At 43.7% G+C, this 27590-nt stretch overlaps 1 protein-coding gene across 3 annotated transcripts; it reads right to left on the reverse strand.

Moving 5' to 3' along the window:
- Positions 1 to 1171: 1171 nt before the first annotated feature.
- On the reverse strand, positions 1172 to 19135 carry MIF4GD (MIF4G domain containing). 3 transcript variants are annotated; one of them, XM_056550045.1, is made up of 6 exons: positions 18994 to 19135; positions 15375 to 15480; positions 15156 to 15265; positions 7016 to 7171; positions 6788 to 6880; positions 1172 to 2211 (listed from the first exon to the last, which is right to left on the reverse strand). In XM_056550045.1, the coding sequence occupies exons 2-6, from the start codon at positions 15442 to 15444 to the stop codon at positions 1984 to 1986; spliced, it is 657 nt and encodes a 218-aa protein (XP_056406020.1). In that variant the 5' UTR covers positions 15445 to 15480; positions 18994 to 19135; the 3' UTR covers positions 1172 to 1983. The 3 variants fall into 3 exon arrangements, with proteins under 3 accessions (XP_056406020.1, XP_056406022.1, XP_056406021.1); XM_056550047.1 differs by having other exon boundaries at positions 15375 to 15448; positions 18994 to 19103; XM_056550046.1 differs by lacking the exon at positions 18994 to 19135 and adding an exon at positions 18568 to 18817.
- Between the last annotated feature and the right edge of the window lie 8455 nt (positions 19136 to 27590).

The raw sequence follows: 27590 nt of genomic DNA on the forward strand, positions 1-27590 counted from the left end.
CGGGGCCTCAGAGACCGTTAAAGCCCAAAGAGATAAGCGTGAACAAAAACCGGTGTTTGCTGCCCCGCCAGCAGTAGACCCAGTAAAGGGTTCTGGTCATGGTCGATCGACAGAGGTCAGAGCACTAGTCCTCCTCTGCGATGAAGATCTCTCATAGTAAAGACAAAGGCCATAAGAAAGCAAGTCAAAAGGCCTCACAGACCCCTGTGCTGCCTTCTGAAAAGTCCGGTTCAGCCAAGCCTGAAGAAGCCGATACGAAGGAAGGCAGTGCTATCGGCCAGGGGCCTGAGATGACCGAGTGAGAGCTATGCCAAAATTATGGATAATAGTATGTCTTCAAAAAGACAGAGAGAAGAAGAAGAAGAAGAAGGTGATATTCAGAGGAAAGTTGTGTGTCGAAGCTCGGATGAGAGTGACATCAGGGTCGGGGCCACATCGTTCAAGCTCTGATCCGCAGAATATTAAAAGTTTGATGACCCCCCCCCCCCCCAAAATTGGTTAGAAGGTACACAGCTGATTGTACACTTTGATTTCTCAAGTCTGGACTCTGAATCCTCATAAGAAATGAATGCTATTATCAAAATTGTTTCACTCAATGTGAGGTCCCTAAAGAGCCCTGTTCGCAGGGCTGCTTTATTCTCCCATCTAGAAAATTGTGACTTTGACCTTTGTTTTTTACAGGAATGTGCAATCCCGTGTAAAATGGACTATATGGACTTGAAAGAAGATTGGAAAGCCTTTAAAGCCACACCACTTTTCCCATAAACCAAGCCTTCTTGTTGAGCAAAGCACATTTTACTATTCTTTAGTGCATCATTCATAATAAATCTGTAGCAATTGTTGTGCGTAATAATTCTGGCACAGCGGCCATAGTAAATCCGGGCCATTGTCTCTACTGATGTCTGCATGTAGCTTTATAATTGCTTGCTGCATTATCTGTTGACAAGCAACATGATCTCTTTTTATTAAAAGAGGGAAGGGTGACTAATGTTATTGCATGTAAGATTTGCACACATCTGATAATGTTTTACAAATTATCTATGTAAAAGACAGTAAATGTTAAAAAGCATTTTATTTAAAATTCACAAAATCACCCTCCTTTGCATGTATAGTTGGAATTACAAAGGTTATGAAGAAAAGGTAAACAATTCAACAATTCAACCCCCCCCCCCCCCCCCACAAAAAAAAACAAATCTGGTTATGAAAAAGCAACATTATAAAAAGGTCAAAATGTATGCTCTTGGAGCGCACCGTTTTCAGATGTTACTATGCATATATGTATACAAAAATCTAATGTCTTAAATGACAATACTCGGCAGACTCCTTATTCACAGCACACAGTCTAGAAAGATCACTCACAAGTCATCAAACTTTCTTTACTGGCTCGCACGTTAATACAGAACAAGAATAAAAAATAACCCTGATGGCCAGCAACAAGACTGGGAGTGAAGATCAATCTTGGGGTATACTGTACTTTAGGGTTACCAGGAATTTCTGGATTTAGGAGAAATCCCACAGGGACATTTTGTTCAGGCAAAATGTTTCCAATACTCCAGCAGTCCTCATTCATGTAGTTAGAGATTCTGAATATTGCTGGAATGCATATGATCTCCTCTTGAACCCTGTAAAAAGAAGCTTCTAAACTATTTCTAAGCTTTCAATACCAAAATTAAATGCAGATGTAAATCATTAAAACTGCTCTACCTTGCTGGAAAACAATGCAAACTTAATATCTTCTCAGAAGCAAAATGATTTTTCTCACATAAAACCCTGACTGCCATAAGTCAGTAACACCATACATCCATTATAAATCCACATAAAATACACATTGCTCAAATATGTGATGAACCATCACTTACCTTTCTAAACTCAATATATATAAGTGTATCTAATGAATCAAAGGGTTGAATTATTGCAATTTGCTCCTAACATCATGACAGTAAAGTTACCCATTTCCCACTTCCCCAAAGACAGGCAATGGGATCAGTCCGACACCTCACTGTAGTAATATTTTTGTGCAGAGTCTGTCATTTTCCAGCCTGCTGCTCGATATTCTATCATTTCAAGCAGAAGCAGTTGGGCCAGAGAGCCAAGTCCACCTTGAAGTAGAAAGCTATCTCGAAGAAGAGAAAAAAGCTCATCCATTTTTTGGGCATTCATCTTCTCTAGCTGCTCCCCAACCTTGTGCAACTGTAGAACCAAGCAGTCCACCTGCAGGCAAATACATGATTATGTGAACGTTTACGTAAGTGGGTCTCTTGCCATAGACAGTCAAACTGGAGAGAGAACTATGGCACATTAGCTTTTGTAAGACAGGCAGTCAGTCAGTCTCTTATAAATTCAGTATTATAATAACATTTTGTAACAAAAGAATTTAATCTGTGGTGGGATCCCCTAGGTTTATTTAAGGAAATCTGTCACCAGGATCACCTGCACTAAACTGTAATAGTGTGAGTGATACTGATTCCAACACCATTTATTAATTAATTCTAAGTGGCCACATGCCCAAATTATGACCGAAAATCCAAATATGCAAATTAAGTGCTTTCTTAGCCCCTTTGTGAACTCTGTCTCTCCTGTATCTTGTGACTTTCTTCTCATACAGGGCTGTGTGTTACACTTGGATACACCATATACACTCCTTTTGGTGTTTGGGTTTAGATTCATGCTATGCAACTTATCTGGTTGTTTGTTTTGTGGATTTTTTTATTTTTATTTATTTATTTATTTATTTATTTTTTTTTTGGTGCAATAATCGACAACTAATCAATAACAAAAAATCTTTAGGTGCAGCCCTAGTTTATACTAGGGCTGCACCTAACTAATTTTTTCCTTGATTAGTTGTCGATTATTGCACCTATTTTGGTGTCTTTACTCTAGGGAGGGTGTTGTAGGCTTATCCGTCCTCCAACCAGTGTGTTTTTGTTTTTAATCTGTCTCTTGTAGCCGGATATAATAAAATGTATACTTATATGTATATTTATTACAATTAAGAGTGTGGAATAGTTTTTTGTTTGCTTTGGTTACAGCTATAAAATCTGAAGGTAGCATTAGGTGTACTCCCTTAATAAAAACCGTGTAGTATTTAAGCTTATAACCCAGGGTTTTGTGGTTGACAGTGGCACTGCTGGTATGCTGTAGTGGTAGACTTAACTTTTATTGCTGGGCAAGTTGTGTGTCCTGAACCCAGGATTACTAGACGTTTTTAATTCTTTGAAATTTGGACTTAAAAATTACCTGTGGCTAACCCCTCTTTTAAAAATAGTTTATGGTGCCCTGATCACTCGTTACAGTTTATTTATATAGCCTCCTGTTGCAGAGATATGAGAATTTATAGTTCAATTCAGGAAATCAGTCAGATGGGTGTGAACTTTTAACCTCTTCCCGCAAATGGGCATACAGTATGTCCATTTTTCCAATAACTTGCAGCAAATTAACATATATGTCAATCCATCACAGTGCAGAAGCTGTGTGGGTGGTGATTGACGGCTGGAGCCGGCTGCACCCGGGCACCCGTCAGAATCCTGACAGTTAACCCCTTCAATGCTGAGGTTACAGCATCGATCGTGGTGACAGAGGGGGGTTATCTGGCTATGTAAGTCAATCAGGAAACCAGAGGCAGAGTCTGATCTGCTATACCTGTCAGGGTAACACTGGCAGGTGGAATACATTGCAGTACAGATCTGGGCTTCAATGTATTATATATGTAAAGTCCCCTAGTGGGAAAGTAAAGAAAAAAAAAATAGTCAAAATAAAGAAGGGAAAAAAAAAACACACATATTTGGTATCGCCGCATCTGTAACAACCCAAGTAATAAAACTATCACATTTTTTAACCTGCGTGATGAATGCCGTAAAAAAATATCACCAGTAAAACTAAAATAAAAAAAGTGATCAAAAAATAAACTAGACAAAATTACTGCTTTTTGTTAATCCATGCCTAAGTAAAAATAATAAAAAGTGATCAAAATGTCAGATGTACCTCCTCCAAATATTTAATATTTATATATTTTTATTTTTTTATTATGTAAATGTGATAAACCACAAAAAAGGATATAAAATTAGCTTGTCATAATCTTACCGAACAGCAGAATTAAGATAACATGTCATTGATATTGCCTAGAGAATGACAGTAAAAAAGAAAAAAAACAATGACAGAACTTTTTTTTTTTAAATCATTATTTGTACCACCTCATACAAAATGGAATAAAGAAATCAGAGTGTCATAAAATGGTACTAATAAAAACCAATTTGTCTGACAAAAATATTTTGGGACCCAAAGGCCTCTGCATATATGAGGTTTATAAAATATCCTAAATAAAAAGGAAGACCCAAAACCCACATGCTGCTTGTCATGTCTGAGGCCTGTGTGAGAGTCATGGAGCACTCTAAGACCACATATGGGATATTTCTAAATAAATCAGAATTAGGGGAATAAAAATTGAGTTGCATTTGTCTTTCAGCACCAGCTGAAAAAAAGTGTCACAAAATGGCATATGTGCAAGAAAAAATTTAACTTTCACTTTGTTTTCATTTCTGTAAAACACCTAAAGGGTTCACATACTTCCTAGTGCTAAATATGTATATCACAGGATTTTTCTAAATTATGGTGGTTTCACAGTATTGAACAGTATTTTTTTTTTCACATGCAGGACTGGGGGTTAACCTAATTTTCTAATAATTTAGACAGTAATTACTGCAGTAAATGGCCTTACAATGACCTAACGTATTTATCGGGGTATACCACGCACCCTCATTTTACCAAGGATATTTGGGTAAAAAAAGTTTTTTACCCAAATATCCTTGGTAAAATCAGGGTGCGTGTGTGTGCGCGCGCATGTGTATACCCCGATACACTGTTTCTGACCCCGCAGAAGCCCCCAGGAAGGCAGGGGGGAGAGAGGCAGTCGCTGCCCGCTTCTCTCCCCCTGCCTTTCCTGGGGTCTAGAGTCCTGCTGCCGCCACTTCTCTCCCCCTGCTATCGGCGCCACTGCCCCTTCTCTCCCCCTGGCTATCGGTGCCGCTGCCCCATTGCCGGCGCCGATAGCCAGGGGGAGAGAAGCGGCGCCGGCAATGGGGCAGCGGCGCCAACAAACAGGGGGAGAGAAGGGGCAGCGGCACCCATTGTCGGTGCCCCCCCATCCCGGGTTGTATAATTACCTGTTGCCGATGTCGGGTCTGCGCTGCTTCAGGCCTCCAGTGTGCGTCCCCTGCGTCATTGCCATGCGCTGCACGGCGCGGCGCAATGACGAGTGACGTCACTCGTCATTGCGTCTCGCAGCGCATAGCAACGACGCAGGGGACGCACACCGGAGGCCTGAAGCAGCGCGGACCCGACCCCGGCAACAGGTAATTATACAATTGGGGATGGGGGGAGGCAACGGGGCAGCGGCGCCGGCAATGGGTGCCGCTGCCCCTGCCCCTTCTCTCCCCCTGTGTCGGCCGCTTCTCTCCCCCTGGCTATCGACGCCGGCAATGGGGCAGCGGCACAGATAGCCAGGGGGAGAGAAGCGGTGGCAGCAGGGCTCTAGACCCCAGGAAAGGCAGGGGCAGAGAAGCAAGCAGCGACGGAAGGTCTCTGCACCTGCAAAAGCAGCTGCAGTTCATTGATTTAAAGCGCCCACTTTAAATCATTGAACTGCAGCGGCTTATCGGCGTATAACACGCAGATAGACTTTAGGCTAAAAATTTTTGCCTAAAAAATGCGTGTTATACGCCGATAAATACGGTATTTTACTGTCATAAGTACTGAATATTGTAGTAAAAAATGAATGTTCACACTAGTATTAATACAGGTTTAATACAACAGACATGGCTCCTCGTTTTGGCACCAGGTTCTTCTGTTTAATTTTCTGCCCATTCTGAAACTTCAGTTTCACTAATTTCACCGGGGTTGTCCATTTTGCTCACCGCTAGCATTGTGCTTGTTTGGTGCAACTACAAAACCAGGCCCCTCTAAAACAAACAAACGTCCCGCTGCTCTGCTTTCCCAGCATTTTGTATATACTCACCGTTATTGCTGTATATGAAAAATTCATATCATAAACCCCCCCCCCCCCCCCCGGTATACTGCCCAGAACTAATACTTCCTAAACGTCATTTTGATGTGACGTGGTGCAATTTTTTAAAATAAGGTGCTTTATAGGGGGTTCTAACATACAGGCCCCTCAAATCTACTTTAGAACTGAACTGATCCATAAAAATATCTGATCTTAAAAAGTAAAAAGGACATTTAAAGTGTAACTGTCGTCAACAAAAACTTTTTCTATAATGTAGATAATACCATTATAAGTATATTTGTAATATACATTGATTAAAAATTGTGTATACTTTTGGGTGGAAAAATGCTGTCCCTGCAGCTATTGTCTGTGTGTCTCTATGAGGAGTCCAAAAACAGGAAGTGAGGGTAGGACAAGCAGGGATCTGTGTAGGCTCCTGGCTTGTCAATCACCCTGATTTATGAGCCAGGAACATGTTAAAGAGCCTAAGTGCACACTGTCCAGCTTTTCACTAAGGGACGAGTATGTCAAATACACACCCCTTCATATTCACTCCTATTACTATGTTCACACTCATTTAAAGTCCTGATTTGTCAAACTATAAACCCACATATCTCTGGAACAGGACAGGGTATCAATAAACTGTAAATAGGTCTGTAATCAGTGACACTCTAAGATGTTTTGTGATAATGTAATGGAGTTTGATACAGTTCCTCTTTAAACTGTGAAGTTCATCTAAGCAAGTTTTACACAAAAAAGAAGTGTTACGCAATGTGTTTGATTTCATACCTCCTCCTCTCTCTGCAAGCTTTCAGGTTGTGCCAACTGGAAGAGGCAGTCATATACTGGATTAACCAAGGCCAGCATTGGCATGTTATTCACCTAAAAGGTGGCAGACAGTGTGAGTTATCCTTTTTTCAAGCAGAGATTGACATTACTAAAATGACATAACAAAAAAAACATGAATTTGATGTTGTAGAACATATTCACATATTAGCAAAATTCTGTGATACTCACTCTCAAATAGTCAAAAATATTGCAGATAAAGCTGACATAGCACACCCATTCCTGCACAGAGCGAGCTCTCATCTCTTCTCTGTTCCGATATTCACTTTGTAGTCTGTTCAAAAGTGCTGATCGGAAGACACTACGACCCGACTCTTTACTCTCTGCCTGAAGGACAAAAAGACAAAGCTGTAGTCTAAGATAACAAAAAAAATAAAAGTTACCCCCAAGCATTTGTGACCTGTTGGTTAAACAAGTGTTCAACAGTGCCACTGGGGTAAAATACAGTGGCTCACACAATTGATACAGAAGTTGTCAGCATTCTGCGTAAAGCCATACATGGTATGTGCATAAGGCTAGGGGTACTTTCTTAATCAACTGGTGCCAGAAAGTTAAACAGATTTGTAAATTACGTCTATTAAAAAAAATCTTAATACTTCCAGTACTTATTAGCTGCTGAATACTACAGAGGAAATTGTTTTCTTCTTTTTGGAATACAGTGCTCTCTGCTTACATCTCTGTCCATAGCAGCATTTGTTTGCTATGGGGATTTTCTCCTACTCTGGACAGTTCTTAAAATGGACAGAGATGTCAGCAGAGAGCACTGTGCTTGTGATTCAGCAGAGAGCTCTGTGTTCCAAAAAGAAGATCATTTAGTATCAAACATATCAAGTTTATTGAAATAAAGCCAGTAAGAAGGAGTCATTCATTGCATAGTTCAGGTCGCAGCCCGACATATCAAACAATAATGAACAGCAAAACCAGTTAACATTAACAATGTACGGTCTACATTGATCTTTCAGAGAAGCATGGTAAATACGGCCAAAGAACAATCATAGCAAAGTCATAGTGTATACCCTCTCAAGACAACGTCAGGGCATACCTGACATCCGGACAATAGGAAAATGAGAGCCAGGGTGTCCATATCTTTTCGAAGCGGTCCATAGTGTCAGCTCGAATTGCATTTAACTTCTCCATAAGCATTATAGAATGTACTCTATCACCCTGTCAACCGACAGCACTGGTAATTTCCAACTGGCCGCTATATGAATTCTAGCAAAATAAATAGTGCCAGTCGGAAAAGTTGATTGGGTATCCTGCGTGGTCGTTTGCTTAATAGGCAGAAAGACTGCTGTAATGGACAGCGAAAACTAAGTGTGGTAGCCCTTGGGGGGGTATTGTTTCGGTAAATGAGGGGTTAATGTTAACCCTGTAGTTCGTGACGCCAGGCTGAGGGCTAGGATGCTGAGATGATTCTCTGGCCTATCGCCGCCCCTTCCCAGTAACGATAGATGCATAAGAATAAAGACTGAAGGTCCACAAGGTAGTTGAATTTGAACTTGCATAAACTTTACTTAACGGCTTGCGGTACATCCACAGAGTAGTAACAGTCTCAATCAAACAGTCTCCATATACCTCAATGACTGACAGATGTTGCGGACCTTGACTTTTGACAATAGTCTCTGAATTCAGGGTATATTGCGAAGATCAGTCCGGATTTAAGGGATAGATAAGGTCCGGTGGTCTTGAAAGTGTTTGGAATAAAACAGCAGTCGCCGCAAGGCTAAGGCCTAAACTCACTGATGACAGCAGTGCAGATCCTTTCTCGTCAACAGCCAGGAACCAAGAGAGAGATTAATGGCCGCCGCGCCCTTATATGGGCAGGGCCGTTTTGACCAGCCATCTGTCACTCACCGTCACAAAGGAAATGAGTGCATTACGTCACAAGGACCTCCAAAGGTCCTCAAGCAGAAATACCAAAGAGTTCATCTGATCACGTGACCCGCAGGTCCTGCTACGCTTCTCACAGGTAATTAACTATTTACCGTATATACTCGAGTATAAGCCGACCCGAATATAAGCCGAGGCCCCTAATTTTACCCCAAAATCCAAGGAAAAGTTATTGACTCGAGTATAAGCCTAGGGTGGGAAATACATCATCCCCCCTGTCATCAACACCCTCATCATCATCACCACCTGTCATCATCACCCTCGTCATCATCCCCTTATCATCCCACACCCCCCCTTCATCATCCCCTTGTCATTATCCCCCCCCCTTCATCATCCCCTTGTCATCATCCCCTCCCCCCTTCATCATCCCCTTATCATCCCACACTCCCCCTTCATCATCACCACATGTCATCAGCCCCACCCCCCTTTCATCATCACCGCTTGTCAATGTCTGATACAGTGGTCTTCAACATCATCCAGCCCCCTCTCACCCCCTTTAGTTCTGTACTCACCTCCGCTCGGCGGGACGTTAGGGTGCGCTGGTCCGGTGCTGCAGGACTGTCCGGTGGGGAGGTCCTCCGGTGGGATAGTGGTTCCGGGCTGCCTCTTCACCACGCTTCGGGCCCGGAATAGAGGCGTTGCCTTGACCACGACGCAGAGGGTGAACGTACCTTTGCGTCGTCGTCAAGGCAACGTGACTATTCCGGGGCCGGGTCTGAAGCACGGAGAACTAAGCGTGGTAATAGTGAGTTTAGTCTACGGGCTAATACGGATGTTAGTATTTTGGTATCTAAATTTATAAGGGATATAGGCCGGTAATTTATAACTAAAGATGGGTCCTTCTGGGGCTTAGGGATAACTGTAATTAAGGCATCAAGGTATTCAGAGGGAAGGGAGCGGGCGCTAAACAATTATATAGGGACACTAACTGACGGATAAGGTTTGGGGCATATTTTTTGTATTAGGCGGCTGAGAGGCCATCTGGGCCCGGGGCCTTGCCCAGTTTCAAGGAGGAAATTGTATCAGAGACCTCCTCGAAAGTGATTGGGGAATTTAGAGTCACTAGGTCAGCAGGTGTAAGAGTAGGGAGAGGGAATGAAGCTAGATAGGAAGGAAGACGAGCAGAGGTAAGAGGGGGCTGGTCCGGGGTAGAATATAGACGGGAATAGAAGGAATGAAAGGCATAATAGATGCGGTCAGGGTGAGAGGTTCGAGAACCAGGATAGGGCTGGACCGAGTGCACATAATTAAGGCAGTGTTTTTGATCCAGCATACTCGCCAGCAACTTGTCCGGTTTATTAGCGAATTTGTAATAGGTCGCCTTAGTCCAGCGCAACGCTTTCTCAACCGTGGTTGTTAATACCGCGTCCAGCAGTAACCTGGTCTCTTTAATGGCATTATGCAGGTACAGAGAGGGGCTGTGTTGGTGAGCTAGTGTAAGCCTATCCAATCTATGTTGTAGGGTCGACTGGTATTTATTCCTATTCCTTTTCAGGTGAGAAGCTACCAAGATCAATCTCCCTCTGATATAGGCTTTGTGGGCGGGCCAAGTCCAAATTGGGTCAGCTCCCGGGGTATCATTGATGGCGAAGTAGGAATTGAGATCATCCAGGATTTGCTGTTTGATCATGGGGTTAGATAAGAGAGATTAATTCAGTCGCCATTTATATGGAGTAATTGGGCCCCCCCAAAGTCCAGCTCAGCAAACACTAGATCGTGGTCAGACCAAGCAGAGGTTACATGTTGGGCATACAGCAACTTGGGTAAGGTCGGTGTATTAGTCAGCAACCAGTCAATGCGAGTATAGTGTTTCTGTGAGGGCGAATAATAAGTGTAGCCCCTGGCGGAGCCGTTGCATTCCCTCCACATGTCAGCTAGTTGTAGGGAGGAAAAAGCGGAGGCAATCCGTTTTTGCATAGGATTTTTTTTTGGATCTAGAGGTGGGAGCAGGAGATGATCTATCCAAGACCGTGTTGTAAACAAAAATTAAAATCACCCGCCCATAGGAGAATATCATAAGTGTGGGAAGACAGTACAGAGCAAAGGGAAAGAAAGAAGGAGACAGGATGTAGATTAGGAGCGTAGGAGTTAAGCAAACCTATTCGCTTACCATACAGGGTGACCAACAGCAACACATATGACCCGCCTCATCGCTGTAGGAATGTTGAACATCTAGCGGAAAGGCATTATGCAAACAAATTAGTACACCACGACTCTTAAAAATAAAAGACGACATGTGCACTCTAGAATATTGGGCATGGAGGCGAGCTGGGCAGGAGGATTGGGTAAAGTGGGACTCTTGGAGACATAACATCTGGGTGGAATTTAGCATAATCCTGGAACGCCTTCTTATGCTTGAAGGGGGAGTTAAATCCCCTGACATTATGGGATAACAGTCTATACATTGGGAGGGTAAACCAGAAATCTAAGACAACCATAGCCATGCAAGCAATGAGGTCGGCCAATACAGATAAGACCACACAAACACACAGAACAGGACAAACAGACAACGTGACTGAACGAACATGGAGTAGTTCTGAAAGCGGGGGTGCAAGTTATCGCATCCCCGCATACTTCCATCCTTCTGGGAAGGGACTAAGGCACATTAGTCCGGTCTTGGCAGCTCCTAAACAAGTTGACAGGTTCACTCCGGGATCAGAAACATCAAAGGTTCAGGTAAGTCCATTCAGGTGCCAGGGGGGGTTGCCCAGCCACCGCTGGGACCTGCGCTGGGAGGAGGGCACATGGGTCCAGGTGCGGGTACGTCTCGGGCCCCTTTGTGGTAGGGCAGTCTCTGGAGACTGTTGAGGAGCCGACCACGCAATGCTCTCTTTAGTCAGCGCTTCTGTCACGTTGCGCACCTGGTATGCACGGCCCTTTACTTGGTAGATCAAGGAGAATGGGAACCCCCATTTATACTTAATCTGCTCCCGGGTCAGAGCCAAAGTGATGTGGCGAAATGAGCAACGTCTCTCCAGAGTAGAGGGGGAAAGGTCAGAATATAAGTGGACCTCAGGCGGCATACCTGACAGGTTAGGCAAATTGCGGGCCGCGAACAACAAGCGGTCTCTCACCTCAGAGTAGTGGAGTTTAAGAATTACATCTCTAGGCACGTCCGAGGAGCGCGGCCTGCCCAGCGCGCGATGAATGCGGTCCATGCACAGGAGTTCCGGTTCATATTGAGGGAGCAAGGCCTGAAACATCGCATCCACTTCGGATTTAAGGTTTGTAACAGTCTCGGGCAGCCCCCTGCAGTTCAACTTGAAAAAGCTGCTTGATTTGCCGGAACATCGAGGCCGGAGACATCTGAGCAGGGTCCACCTCTCTTTCATCCTCAGACGCCATGTCTGAGCGCTGCGGTGAGGCCGGTCCGCCGCTATGTTAGGCCTGGGGGAGGCTCTGAAGAAATCAGGAATAGATTGTGACAGCCGCAGAGAAAATGCCTTATTCTTTTTCCTGGTGGAGTGGGGCATAACTGTACACAATCCGGGTGAAAACTGGCGCTGTAGGAGCCCACAGGGCGCTGAGTGGTGCTTATAATAGCGAGACCGGCTCGGAGCTCACATTACCAGCATCTGCTTCTGTGAGCCACGCGCATGCACCTCTCCAGTCACTTTAATTTTAGCGCAGTAGGTGCTGGGGGGGAATCAGCCAGCATTATGGAGACATAACGGCACCTACTATCAGTTCAGAAATAAAGAGCATGCAGCTGTCAAGTACTGAGTATTGAGATGTGGGTGGTCACAACCATGTAGTAGAATACTGCAATCTTCGCTAGTTATTGGCTACTGGCACGCCACAAGGTAGTAGGGGAGGGCTAGACAGTGGGAGAATATATATATATATCAATAGTAGTAACACACAGTCAATTATCAGGAAAGGCACTGGAAGTTATATAGTAGATACTTTCACTCAGGCTGTAATATTACAGAATGGCCACAAGGTGGTAATAGAGCAATATAGTCAAGCCGTGAAATGCCTGGTTGTATCAGTTCAATACTATGTCCTATTTAGAATTCAAAGCACAGTGGAAGTAATAGAGTGCCTCCAAAGTAGTTTAATGTGTGTTGCCTGAAGAAACGGTGTTCTGACCCCTCAGGCTGAGCTCCAGAACAGAGCGTGCAGGGGACAGTCTGTATCGCTGGGGAGGAGATGCAGGGCTGTTTCCTGAGCACCACGTGGTGAGCACAACACAGGGAGGTATAACTGAAAGCTCTCGGCAGGCAAGCTCCTACCTTCTGCTGTCCTCCTCTGCCACGTGGGAGACAAGGTCCGGGAGTGCCTGTATCAGCTGGAGGTAAGTCGGCAGTTGCTCCGGTCTCCGTAACACAGTAGGAGCCGGTAGTTGAGTTCCTGCACCCGCTCACAACAGGCAAAATGGCGCTCCCGCCCAGCGACAGGTGCAGGGTCGGGGATGTGAAGTGTTGAATCTCCGGTCCCAAATGTCGGAAGACGTACTGTGAGGGGTCAAAATGATCCTTGGGGAATCAGGAGGAGGTCGCTGAGGGTCTTAAGCCAGGACAAGGGGTGTAAGGTGGGACAAATTTGTCCGTTAGGCCTTAGGCTGGAAGAGCTGAGACGCCACACATCTGCCTCGGCAGGCTGCTACCTCCGCCCCCCCCAGAAGATAATTTCTTCAGTAGTATTCAGCAGCTAATAAGTACTGGAAGGATTAAGATTTTGACCATGACTAAGGATCTCTGATCCGAAACACGTCAGCGTTCCCCGTCTCTGTCTATGTGTGTTCTTATGATCCAATAAAGCTGCCAGATATTTTTTCACCTACAAGCGCTGGACATCCTCCTTTGTTCCATGTTTGCAAGAATGGGTCAGGTGTGCTGCTGACCTGTCCGGGCGCAGGTGAGGGGAAGATTTTTTGCTCCTCGCCTTCAAAAAATCATAACTCTTTTATATTTTCATCCACAAAGGGGCTTGTTTTTTGCGCAACCAGTTGTCCGTTGTAATGCCATCACTCACTTTACCATAAAATGTATGGCACAATCAAAAAAAATACTATTTGTGTGGGGAAATTAAAAAGAAAACCGCAATTTTGCTAATTTTGGAAGGTTTCGTTTTCACGCCGTACAATTTACGGTAAAAAATTACATGTGTTCTTCATTCTTTGGGTCAATACGATTAAAATGATAACAATGATAACATACTTTTCTATTACTGTTGCGCTTAAAAAAAAAAATCACAAACTTTATAACCAAATTAGTACATTTAAAATCCCCCTATTTTGAAGACCCATAACTTTTTCATTTTTCCGTATAAGCGGCGGTATGAGGGCTAATTTTTTGCACTGTGATCTGTACTTTTTATTGATACCATATTTGCTTATATAAAACTTAATACATTTTTTTATTCATTTTTTTGGGAATAAAATGTTATAAAAAAAAAGCAGCTATTTTGGACTTTTTTATTTCTTACGTTCACGCTGTTCACCGTACGGTATCATTAACATTTTATTTTAATAGTTCAGATATTTACGCACGCGGCGATACCATTAACACTTTTTGGGGGTGAAATAGGGAAAATGGGACAATTTACGTTTTATTGGGGGAGGGGGTTTTTCAAATTTTTTTTACTTTTTATTTATTTTTTTTTTATTTTTTTTTTTTTACACTTTAATAGTCCCCATAGGGGACTATTTATAGAAATCATTCGATTGCTAATCCTGTTCAGTGCTATGTAAAGGACACAGCACTGATCAGGGTTATCGGTCATCTTCTGCTCTGGTCTGCGGGAAGGCAGATCAGAGCAGAAGACTCCCGGAAGGCAGCGGAGGCAGGTGAGGGGGACCTCCGTCTGCCGTGCTGGATGATCGGATCGCCGCTGTGGGCGATGCGATCATCCATTTAAGTGACGCGATGCTGCAGATGCCGTGATCTGTATTGATCACGGCATCTGAGGGGTTAATGGAGGACATCCGCGGGATCGCGGGTGTCCGCCATTACCGGCGAGTCCCTGGCTGCGATCAACAGCCGGGACCTGCCGCGCATGATCCAGGCATCGCTCCGATGCCCGCGGTTATGCTTGGGATGTAAATGTACGTCCTGGTGCGTTAAGTACCACGTCACTAGGACGTACATTTATGTCATTCGTCGTTAAGCCAGTGTGAGACTAGGATCTCTTGAATTATACTTGTGCATGCTCAGACCATGCAGTCAGTGAATTGGGAGATTGGCATATGCCTGGAAACCGAAATAAAACCATTGGAATTATAATGGCCATAAACAGGCTCTACATAACCTACTGTAGACATTGGTGGGAAGGATCAGTCAGGGTGATTGGAGGCCAGGGATGGTACATGCTATCCAGTGACAAAATGTTTCCTATACAGCACCACTTTACATATAGAGAGATAACCAACCAGCAAGTAAAGAGTGTATATTCGCAGTAGCTGCTAAAGACATCCTACCTGAATGATAGTGTAGCACATTTTTCCAGCCGCTTTGCTAAATGTGGCATCTCTCAGTGACTGTTCTACTATCACATTGGCCACCTTCTCAAGATCTACACTGGAAGGCTCTGTGAGAAAATAAAAAAAGACTTCACGTAGAAAAGGTAAGTACTCAGGGAAGATATTACAGAATATAGAAACAGCTCAGTAACATTATAGACATTCAATATTTCTGACCTTTCAATGCAGTCTTGAGAAGATTTTGGGTTTCAGCATCAAATACTTGGATCTTGTACTCTTCCCCCATGTTCCTGAGCAAGAAAAACACGGCAGTAATAAAAACCTATAAAATAAATCGCAGATTAAAACTCAAAGCACACAACTTGTACCACACTTTACTTATGGAATGATCAGACAATAAATTCAACATATACCGTATTTTTCGCCGTATAAGACGCACTTTTTCTTCCCCAAAACTGGGGGGAAAAAGTCGGTGCGTCTTATACGGTGAATACACCCCTATCGCGGCGGTCCCTGCGGCCATCAACCCGCGGCTAATACAGGACATCACCAATCGCGGTGATGCCCTGTATTAACCCTTCAGACGTGGCGATCAAAGCTGACCGCCGCGTCTGAAGGGAAAGTGACACTAACCCGGCTGTTCAGTCGGGCTGTTCGGGATCGCCGCGATTTCACCGTGACGGTTCCGAACAGCCCGACTGAATAGCCGGGTTAGTGCTTACAGGACACCGGGAGGGACCTTACCTGCCTCCTCGGTGTCTTCTCCATTCAGGGATCCCCTGTATGGCCGGCGCTCTCCTTCCTCGTCATCACGTCATCGCGTACGTGCGTCAGCGTGCATAACGACGTGATGACGGCTACGGAGAGCGAGGATACCCGGCCGGCAGCAGAGACGTTCCGAAGTGACGGGGACACGGAGACAGCAATGGAGCGACATCCAGGGCAGCGTTGACGGGTCCGGAGCCGCAGGGATACGCGAGTATTACCTCCTATGCAGTGGTCTTCAATCTGCGGACCTCCAGATGTTGCAAAACTACAACTCCCAGCATGCCCGGACAGCCAACGGCTGTCCGGGCATGCTGGGAATTGTAGTTTTGCAACATCTGGAGGTCCGCAGGTTGAAGACCACTATTGGGTTCAAAATCTTAAATTTTTTAGATTTTGCACCTAAAAATAGGGTGCGTCCTATACGCCGGTGCGTCCTATAGGGCGAAAAATACGGTACCTGTAAAATCACACATACAATCTACAAATTCTATCTTGTCAGCATATTTTCCGCATTCAAAACTGTGTATCTTTTGCAAATGTAAACCTACCCTAAGCAGATGTGTCTACATTGATGCTTAGGCTGGTTTCACATATGTCCAGCATAGTTTCCCTCCGGCATGCACCAGAGAGAAACTGTGAACTGTCCAATTCAAGTGAATGGGATCCGTTCTAGCATCAATCATCCAGTATCTCAATTCTGACGCCGATAGTTGGACACACCGGATGGCACCAGAGTGTTAACGCAGCTTGTCGGACATATGTGAACCCAACCTTACTATAATGGACAAGTCTTATACATCTTTAAAAAAAAAAAAAAAAAAGTTTTACTTACCTCCATCCCCATTCCTGAGCTGATCCCTTGTTCTTCCTGGAGTTGGCACTCCTGTGTTAGGTGAGCGGCATATGTCAGGTGACCGCCACAGACAATCAGTGGCCTTGGCGGGCGCGCTCATACAGATGATTGGCTGCGGCATTCAGGTGACACTAATTTGCTGACCGAAGACATCAATTGCTAAAAACTGAATGCATACATTATGGCAACAGGCTCCACACTCATGCCCACCCTCTATGTGCCAGAGCAAAGGGAAAGTAACAGCTGCTCTAGTAAACTCAAGCCACCCATGCAGTATTTGGGTTACTATTCATCTATGTAATACCACTTTGTCATTGCTGAAGCCCTGTTTTTCAAAGGTCTTGGAACCAGACCTGCAGTGATCAGCTGTCAGAACCGTGGATCCCATCTTATCCGATTAGTCAGCCTTAACCTTTATAGGGTGTGGGCTTTTTATGATCACAACGTTTTTGGCATACGGCGCTCATATTCACAATTTAGGATGAAATCAGGGAGGGGACCTATTTCTGAAGCTCATGTTTTCATCACATTTAGCTATGTTTCGCAGACTATGCTTTCCTATACAGAAAAAGGCATACAGGATTTGGCATCCATTGAGTCTATGGACCCATTCAATGTCTGGGCCAGAAGTAGCTTTCATTAAAAGGAGTACTCTAGTGCAGAGTATTCCTGCTCCGTTCTGCCCGGGGTGCAAAATAAATGAAAATGAACCATCACTCACCTCCCTGGGTTCCCGCGGAGCGTCACTACAGCTGTTCGGTCCTCCGGTGCATCTCCTTCATACTTCCGGGTATAACGAAGCGTCACATGGCGCTCAGCCTATCGCCGGCCGAGGCTGAACATCGCGGCGGCCGGCGATAGGCTAGGCGCCATGTGACGCTTAGTTACACCCGGAAGTATGAAGAGGATGGACCGGAGGACCGAACAGCTGTAGTGGCGCTCCGGGGGAACGCAGGGAGGTGAGTGATGGTTCATTTTCATTTATTTTGCAGCCCGGGCAGAACGGAGCAGGAATACTCTGCACTAGAGTACTCCTTTAACAGTAAGGAGGATGGCCAATGACTGAGTGAGATTTAACAAAACCTGAGTGGTGCAGTTGCCCATAGAAACCAGATTGCTTATTTCATTTTTGAATATCCCTCTGAAAATAAAAGAAGCAATATGATTGGTTGTTTCATTGGCCCATATTAACCAGTTAGATTGCTCCACTTTTCCTCAGCACAGGTTTTTGTTAAATCTCCCCCTTTGCCTTTTTGCACTGGGCACCTCTCACTATTCAGTTAAACTATGTTTACACAGTGTATTATCAGGCTTGAAAAGTCATTTGTACGCAAAATTAGCTTTATTTTTAATTTTTTTTGTTAGTTTTTAAAGCATTTTACTTAATGATCCTGTAAATACTATAAATGAACATGGTTTAAATGTGCTGATTAGAGATGAGCGAACTTACAGTAAATTCGATTCGTCACGAACTTCTCGACTCGGCAGTTGATGCCTTTTCCTGCGTAAATTAGTTCAGCCTTCAGGTGCTCCGGTGGGCTGGAAAAGGTGGATACATTCCTAGGAAAGAGTCTCCTAGGACTGTATCCACCTTTTCCAGCCCACCGGAAAGCTGAACTAATTTACGCAGGAAAAGTCATCAACTGCCGAGCCGAGAAGTTCGTGACGAATCGAATTTACTGTAAGTTCGCTCATCTCTAGTGCTGATCTTGTGTTTTGAGAAACAACAAAAAATGCACAAAATCTGCAATGTGTAAACAAGATATTAATACTCAAATAGATCCTTACTTGTATTATTAAAACAAGACAAAGAGCAGAAAAGATACCAGAGGACAAGAAAGTAAACTCCACAAGAGTCAATCAAAACTTCCAGGAAGAAACCAGAAACCCACAGATCTGAGTACAAACATTCAAAATACTGAGGGCTCAAGAGCAGTGGTCACTATGGTGTAACCAGTTCACCATCCAAATGCTTGGCTCCCAACAGTGTTTGCAGCCTGCCCCCTCCTCCCCTTCTGGTATCGGGTCCTACTCTGGTGTCGGCACCGCTGATACACATAGTACTGTATACGTCCAGCCATATTGCCGGATGGGTTACAGGGAAACATGTCACAGTCCCCATAATCCCCATTCTGTCACTAATAAATCATCGCGGATTTACACGCTGAGGCTCATATAAACATATACGGTGCTCTGTCCACTGCCGACACTTACCTGTTAACCGAGCGACGTCATGATGCCTGGGCCGAAGGCTGCTACCTCTTTATGAGGATGGAGTGTTAGGATAGGCCGCGGCTGCAGCAGCTACAGGCCGCAGTAATCTATGCACACAGCGACACCTGTCGGGGATCTATAGATGGTGCTTTATTTTTTAAGGACGAGATGGAGTAGCGACACCTAATGAAGAAATGTGACAATGTTCTAATAAATGTAGAGCGAGTGTGCGTTTCTAAAAAACAAAAATGTTTAGTTAGTTATAACCAGAAGTGAAACAGCACATTATAGGCAATTTATATATATATATGTGTGTGTGTGTGTGTGTGTATATATATATATATATATATATATATATATATATATATATATATATATATATATATATATGATGTATATACATATGTGGTGTGTGTTTGAATGTGCTCCTGTATATAGAAATTTTTCTCATTTCTTCGTCTTTTTTTTTTTTTAATCATAAAGACAGTGTAAATGTGTAGCCTAAGTTCCACTTTCAATTGAAAGGGTTATCCAGGAATAAAAAAAAAGAGAGCAAATTTCTTTTAAAAACAGCTCCACGCCTGTTCCCAGGCTGTGTGTGATATTAAAACTTTGCTCCATTCTCTTCAGTGGAACTAAGCTGCAGAACCACACCCAACCTGGAGACAGATGGGGAGCAGTTTTTGAAAGAAATTTGCTCTGTTTTTCTATTCCTGGATAACCCCTTTAAAGGGGTACCCCTCGAAAAACAGCTTATCCCTATCCAAAGGATAAGGGATAAGATGTCTGATCGTGGGGGTCCCACCACTGGCACCCCAGTCATCCGTGCACAGAGCGAACTCTGCTCCATGCCGGATGACTGGCGACTACAGCTGCCACTCCCCCTCCATCAATATGTATGGGAGGAGGCGTAACGGCTACATACTAGCCATCAAGCCCCCTCCCATAGACATGATTGGAGGGGGAGTGGCATGACATCACAAATGCGGAAGCTCCAAGCTTCCGTGTTCCTGACACCGCAGCTGCCAGCCCGGAGACCGTGGGGGTCCCCATTGGTGGGATCCCCGCGATCAGACATCTTATCCCCTATCCTTTGGATAGGGGATAAGATGTTTTTTGAAAGAGTACCCCTTTAAGGAAATCTGTCAGCTTTTTATCATGCTCTCATGTCAAGGAGGCAGTGCACAACATGCAGGGCTTCTCCCTCCCCCATCCCTCCCTGTTTTGACTGATTGAGGTGCCTGGCTCAGTGCTGGAAGCAATGTACAGTGGTCCCTTAAGATAACATATCAATTGGTTACTGGATGACAATTGTATGTGGAAACCATTGTCTGTTAAGCCAATGACTCCTTGGAAAACTGGTAATTGGCTCCAGAGCCCCAAAATGTCAATGAAAAGCAACAAAACATGAAGACTAAAAGGAAAATAAGCACAAAAAAAGTTCTCTGTGTTACATGGAGCGGTGTGTTAGCACGCACTCTACACGGTCCATGGGAGCGCCAGAGATATCAGGGTACAGCACAGGGGCGGTTCTTGATATCCTCCTCTAACCCTAGTCTTCAACAAGCTGTTTCGGTCTACTTTCACTGGATGCTTTTCCTTGATCACACCAATCTCAGTAAACTCTCAACACTGTTGCAAAAGGAAACCCCACAAGGTTGTCAGTTTTTATAATCCTGGCCCAGTTAGTAGTGATGAGCGGCATTGGCCATATTTGAATTCGCGATATTTTGCAAATATATAGACGAATATTGGTCCTATATTTGCGAATTTCGCCTATTCGTTATATTCACATATGTGAATATTTGCATATTCGTGTATTCGAGGAAGAAAACAGTGAGGGGGTTGGCAACTTTACTATTGGTTGCTAGGGATGTTGTTGATAACCTCTGACAAGTGTATTTGCATCATTTTAATTGGCCCACAATTGAAAAGAAGGAATACGCGAATGTACGCATATGCGAATATTCACATATGCGGAAAAATGAATATTCGCAATTTCGATAATATAGCGAATATACTCGCAATATTCGCAAATAAAAATGTGAAATGCGAATATTTGCGCCCAACACTACCAGTTAGTTCAGTGCTGCCCTGTTCTCATTCAAAGTTACTCAGATCACTGAATTATCCGATTGTAATGTAAAATCAGATTAACTGTGATCCACAGAAAACTACTCACTTATTTTTATGCTGCACTTCGGGATCACATGTCCATACAGGAAAACTCCAATCATAATAAGGCAGATATGTGCTGTCCCAGCATCAAAGGCCATCCTGTGGCTTCGGGCTTCCTCAGGCAGACCTGCGGCATAGTGTTGGGCCCACTGAGGGACTGATTATTGCTTCTATTGTGTTCCAACACTCTACCAAAAGTTTAATATATTTTCAAAGATATCATGTTATGTTATTTCTATACATGTCATTTATATATGTTTTGTACCTTTAAGAGAGGAGCTGTGTAAACCCATGTGACCTTGCCTGACAATTGGAACCCCAAAATCCTGTCCATACAGTGTAGTGGGGGGGGGGGGAGGAGTTGCCCCAGTTCAGTTGAGGAGTTCTTGGAGAGCTGAGAAGTTTGGTAAAGGTGTGAGGTGTGTTGAGAAGGGAAGGCCCAGAACAAATCTATCTTATCCGGTCATTCTGCAAGAAGCACCTGCACGGTGGAAGTTCATGCCCTTGCGGAGAGCGCTACAGGACCTTGACAGAACCCTAGCTTCCTGGATCAATCTTTAATTCTTTCTCGAGTCAGTATCAATCTGTTGGGTGACAGCACCACAAGTCCCAGCAAGGCAACAGGGCTCCAAGGGGTTACACTGCATCCTCTTCACTCTGCACCATACTGTCTGTGTAATACCATCTGCACCCTGCTCAGTACAGACAGTTATCAGTAACCTGAAGTTGGTGTGTTCCATTACTCCCGTGTCTGGCCCAGGAGAAGCTTTCTCCAACCTCGGACGGTGTATAGGCTAACGGTGCCCTGGCGTCGAGAAGTGATAAGGTATTCCCAAACACCACCTGTGGTACCACAAGTGTTTAATAAAGTGGCCATTTATGGTATGTATATTATGTATGGTTTCAAAAAACAGTAATATGTCCACAACAGCTGGACTCCCATGTATGAGTTTTAATATAACTCAGGAACAATGTGAGACTTGTCGATTAATCCTATAGGTGAAATGGTGTTCAAAAACAAATGTACTGTTTATAAAGTTGATGCAAAAAACTATGCCTATTGTCTCCCTTCAAATTAGCCTGTTCTAGCAGAAATCTGCATAAATGGAGTTACTAGGTGGATCCATTCAGGACAGCATTATTCAACTAGCAGACCACTGTCCAGATCAGGACCATAGCTACCAATCATCCTCTCTTCTGGCATTTATTTGCAGCGGTGTCCTTAAGAGACCGATACAAATGAGTAGCTGAGTGCCACCAGAATGAGGGAACACTCTCCTCCCTGCCCAGCGCTTTCCCTATGATGCAGATGGCGTGATTAGCACTGCCCAAATCATTCTGCTTTGACCAGGCCTGACTAGAAGAGGACAGAGCAGCAGATCAGCACTGGGACTTGGGACAGGCGAGTGCTGACTAGTGATGTCGCGAACATAAAATTTTCTGTTCGCGAACGGCGAACGCGAACTTCCGCAAATGTTCGCGAACCGGGCGAACCGCCATTGACTTCAATGGGCAGGCAAATTTTAAAACCCACAGGGACTCTTTCTGGCCACAATAGTGATTTAAAAGTTGTTTCAAGGGGACTAATACCTGGACTGTGGCGTGCTGGAGGGGGTTCCATGGCAAAACTCCCATGGAAAATTACATAGTTGATGCACAGTCTGGTTTTAATCCATAAAGGGCATAAATCACCTATTATTCCTAAATTCTTTGGAATAACGTGCTTTAGCCCCCTTTAGGCAGCACACAGAGCCCCCCTTTAGGCATCACATAGTTAGATCCCCCCTTTAGGCAGCACATAGAGACCCCTTTTAGGCATCACATAGTTAGATACACCCTTTAGGCAGCACATAGATTCCCCCATATTAGGCAGCACATAGTTAGAGCCCCCCTTTAGGCAGCACATAGGTAGAGCCTCCCTTTAGGCAGCACATAGAGCCCCCTTTAGGCAGCACATAGTTAGATCCCCCCCTTTAGGCATCACATAGTTAGATCCCCCCTTTAGGTAGCATATAGATTCCCCCCTTTAGGCAGCACATAGAGACCCCTTTTAGGCATCACATAGTTAGATCCACCCTTTAGGCAGCACATAGATTCCCCCATATTAGGCAGCACATAGTTAGAGCCCCCCTTTAGGCAGCACATAGGTAGAGCCTCCCTTTAGGCAGCACATAGAGCCCCCTTTAGGCAGCACATAGTTAGATCCCCCCCTTTAGGCATCACATAGTTAGAGCCCCCCTTTAGGGAGCACATATATTTCCCTATATAAGCAGCACATAGTTAGAGCCTCCCTTTAGGCAGCACATAGAACCCCCTTTAGGCAGAACATATTTAGATCCCCCTTTAGGCAGCACATAGTTAGAGACCCCTTTAGGCAGCACTGGTTTTATTTCACAGCCAAAAAAGGTATTTTTTTTTTTATTTGAACAACTGTCACACCAAATGTGATTTGCACTAGTGTGACAATGAGCAAAAAAGGTTGCCAGCGGAGTTCCCCTTTTAAGCAGAGGTCCCCAACCAGGGTGTCTCCAGCAGTTGCAAGACACACGGACTGAACTTATAGCCCTTTTAATACTGTAGTTAGTAGGAGGGTCTGGAAGGGAGGGACTGCTGCTGATTGGCTGTAATGTGTCTGCTGACTCTGACTAACAGGGTCAAAGTTTACCACAATGTTAAAGTATAGTATCGAACTTCACATATGTTCGCCCGGCGATGTGAACGCGTACTGTTCGCCGGCAAACAATTCGCGACATCTCTAGTGCTGACATATGAGGCAGTAGAATCTGGCCAAGTCATCTCATTGATGAAATGTACTGATGGTGTGCTATTCATATGGCAAAGTACAGAAAAGTCTCTTGAGATATTTATTGGAGATCTAAATATGAATTATTTAACCCCTTAAGGACTCAGGGTTTTTCCGTTTTTGCACTTTCGTTTTTTCCTCCTTACCTTTTAAAAATCATAACCCTTTCAATTTTCCACCTAAAAATCCATATTATGGCTTATTTTTTGCGTCGCCAATTCTGCTTTGCAGTGACATTAGTCATTTTACCCAAAAATGCAAGGCGAAACGGAAAAAAAAATCATTGTGCGACAAAATCGAAAAAAAAACGCCATTTTGTAACTTTTGGGGGCTTTCGTTTCTACGCAGTGCATATTTCGGTAAAAATTACACCTTATCATTATTCTGTAGGTCCATACGGTTAAAATGATACCCTACTTATATAGGTTTGATTTTGTCGCACTTCTGGAAAAAATCATAACTACATGCAGGAAAATTTATACGTTTAAAAATGTCATCTTCTGACCCCTATAACTTTTTTATTTTTCCATGTATGGGGTGGTATGAGGACTCATTTTTTGCGCCGTGATCTGAAGTTTTTATCGGTATGATTTTTGTTTTGATCGGACTTTTTGATCACTTTTTATTCATTTTTTAATGATATAAAAAGTGACCAAAATACGCTTTTTTGGACTTTGGAATTTTTTTGCGCGTACGCCATTGACCGTACGGCTTAATTAATGATATATTTTTATAGTTCGGACATTTACGCACGCGGCGATACCACATATGTTTATTTTTTATTTTTTTTACACTGTTTTATTTTTTTTATGGGAAAAGGGGGGTGATTCAAACTTTTATTAGGGAAGGGGTTAAATGACCTTTATTAACACTTTTTTTTTACATTTTTTTTGCAGTGTTATAGGTCCCATAGGGACCTATAACACTGCACACACTGATCTCTAATGCTGATCACTGGCATGTATTAACACGCCTGTGATCAGCATTATCGGCGCTTGACTGCTCCTGCCTGGATCTCAGGCACGGAGCAGTCATTCGTCGATCGGACACCGGGGAGGCAGGTAAGAGCCCTCCCGGTGTCCGATCAGCTGTTCGGGACGCCGCGATTTCACCGCGGCGGTCCCGAACAGCCCGACTGAGCAGCCGGGTCACTTTCACTTTCACTTTAGAAGCGGCGGTCAGCTTTGACCGCCGCTTCTAAAGGGTTAATACCGCACATCGCCGCGATCGGCGATGTGTGGTATTAGCCGCGGGTCCCGGCCGTTGATTAGCGCCGGGACCGACGCGATATGATGCGGGATCGCGGCGCGATCCCGCTTCATATCGCGGGAGCCGGCGCAGGACGTAAATATACGTCCTGCGTCGTTAAGGGGTTAAACATCAAACTGACACATGTCATTAAGAGAGACTCTATAGATTTTTTGGATATTAAAATCTTCACAGATGAAGTGGGCTCCACCCTACAGTTCACTGAAAAGATACAAGCGTAAATGCCCTACTTCATGTGAAGTCATTACACCCATCACATACCATATGGCCAATTTGTACGAACCAGAAGGATTTGTGACCAGGACACTGAGTATGACCAACACTCTTTTGAGCTAAAACAACTTTTTATTCAAAGAAGTTATCGGCTGAGGGACATCTCTAACGGATATGTAAAAGATAAAGGTTTGAACTAGTATTGGGACATCCCTAATTACTTCAATAAAAAAAATGGTGTAGAAGAAGACGTAGAGGATACCCCCTTGTTATAGATACAGTCCTGGGTATAAATAGATCATGGGAGAGATCTCTGTACTGTCCCCTGATATATTTATACATAGTTATTAGGTCGCCCCTAAGCCTTCTTTTTTCTAAACTAAATAACCCTAATTCTGATAATCTTTCTGGGTACTGTAGTCCTCCCATTCCCCTGGTTGCCCATTTTTGAACCCTCTCCAGCTCCACTATATCTTTCTTGTACACTGGTGCCCAGTACTGTATTATATGTGTGGTCGGACTAGTGATTTGTACAGTGGTAGAATTATTTCCTTGTCGTGGACATCTATGCCCCTATTGATGCACCCCATGATTTTATTTGCCTTGGCCGCAGCTGCCCAACACTGGTCACTACAGCTAAATTTACTGTTAACTAAGACTTCTAAGTCCTTTTCCATGTCAGTCGTCCCAAGTCTTCTCCCATTTAATACATAATCCCAGCCCGGATTTTTCTTCCCCATGTGCATTACCTTACATTTATCAGTGTTGAACCTCTTTTGCCACTTCCCAGCCCAGACCTCCAACCTATCCAGATCCATTTGTAACAGTGCACTGTCCTCTATAGTGTTAACCACTTTACAGAGTTTAGTGTCATCTGCAAAGATTGCTACTTTACAATTCAACCCGTCTGCAAGGTCATTAATGAATATATTAAATAGGACAGGACCCAAGACGGACCCCACTAGTAACAGTCACCCAATCAGAATAAGTACCATTAATAACCACCCTCTGTTTCATATCATTGAGCCAGTTACTTACCCACTTGCACACATTCTCCCCCAGCCCAAACCTTCTCATTTTATGCACCAACCTTTTATGTGGAACCGTATCAAATGCTTTGGAAAAATCCAGATATATGACATCCAGCGATTGCCCCTGGTCCAGTCTGGAGCTCACCTCCTCATAAAAGCTGATCAGATTAGTATGAAAGGATCGATCCCTCATAAATCCATGCTGATATGGGGTCATACATTTATTTTTATCAAGATATTCCAAAATAGCATCTCTTAGGAAACCCTCAAACAATTTACATACAACCGAGGTTAAATTAACAGGTTTATAATTCCCAGGGTCACCTTTTGACCCCTTCTTAAATATTGGCACCACATTTGCCATGCGCCAGTCCTGGGGAACAGTCCCTGTCACTATAGAGTCCCTGAATATTAAAAATAGGGGTCTGTCTATTACATTACTTAATTCCTTTAGCTCAAGGGGGTGAATGCCATCTGGACCTGGTGATTTGTCTATTTTGATTTTTGTAGGCGGCACTGTACTTCTTCCTGGGTTAGACAGGTGACCTGTACTGGGGAGTTTACCTTATCACACTGTATTTCACCTGGCATTTCATCTTTCTCAGTGAATACAGTGGAGAAGAATTTGTTTAATATATTTGCTTTTTCCTAATCCCCGTTTATAATTTCTTCCTCATCATTTTTTAAAGGGCCTACACTTTCATTTTTGACCTTTTTGTTATTTATATAGTTACATAACATTTTGGGGTTAGTATTACTCTCTTTGGCAATGAATCTTTCTGTCTCTATTTTTGTGGCTTTTATCTGTTTTTTACATATTTTACATTTTTCTCTATAGCTTTTTAATGCTTCTTCACTGTTGTCCTGTTTTAGTAATTTAAATGCTTTATTTTTGTCATTTATTGCCCCCTTAACATTTTTATTCATTCATATTGGTTTTCTTTTATTTCTGACCCTTTTATTCCCATAAGGTATATACATCTTACAGTGAAAATTTAAGATATTTTTAAAAGTCTCCCATTTAGTGTCAGTATTGTTCTTTTTGAGGGCATTATCCCATTTTATATTGTTAAGGGCTTCTCTGAGTTGATCAAAGTTTGCCT

The sequence above is a fragment of the Hyla sarda genome, chromosome 13, assembly GCF_029499605.1.
Source record: "Hyla sarda isolate aHylSar1 chromosome 13, aHylSar1.hap1, whole genome shotgun sequence".
NCBI lineage: Eukaryota > Metazoa > Chordata > Amphibia > Anura > Hylidae > Hyla > Hyla sarda.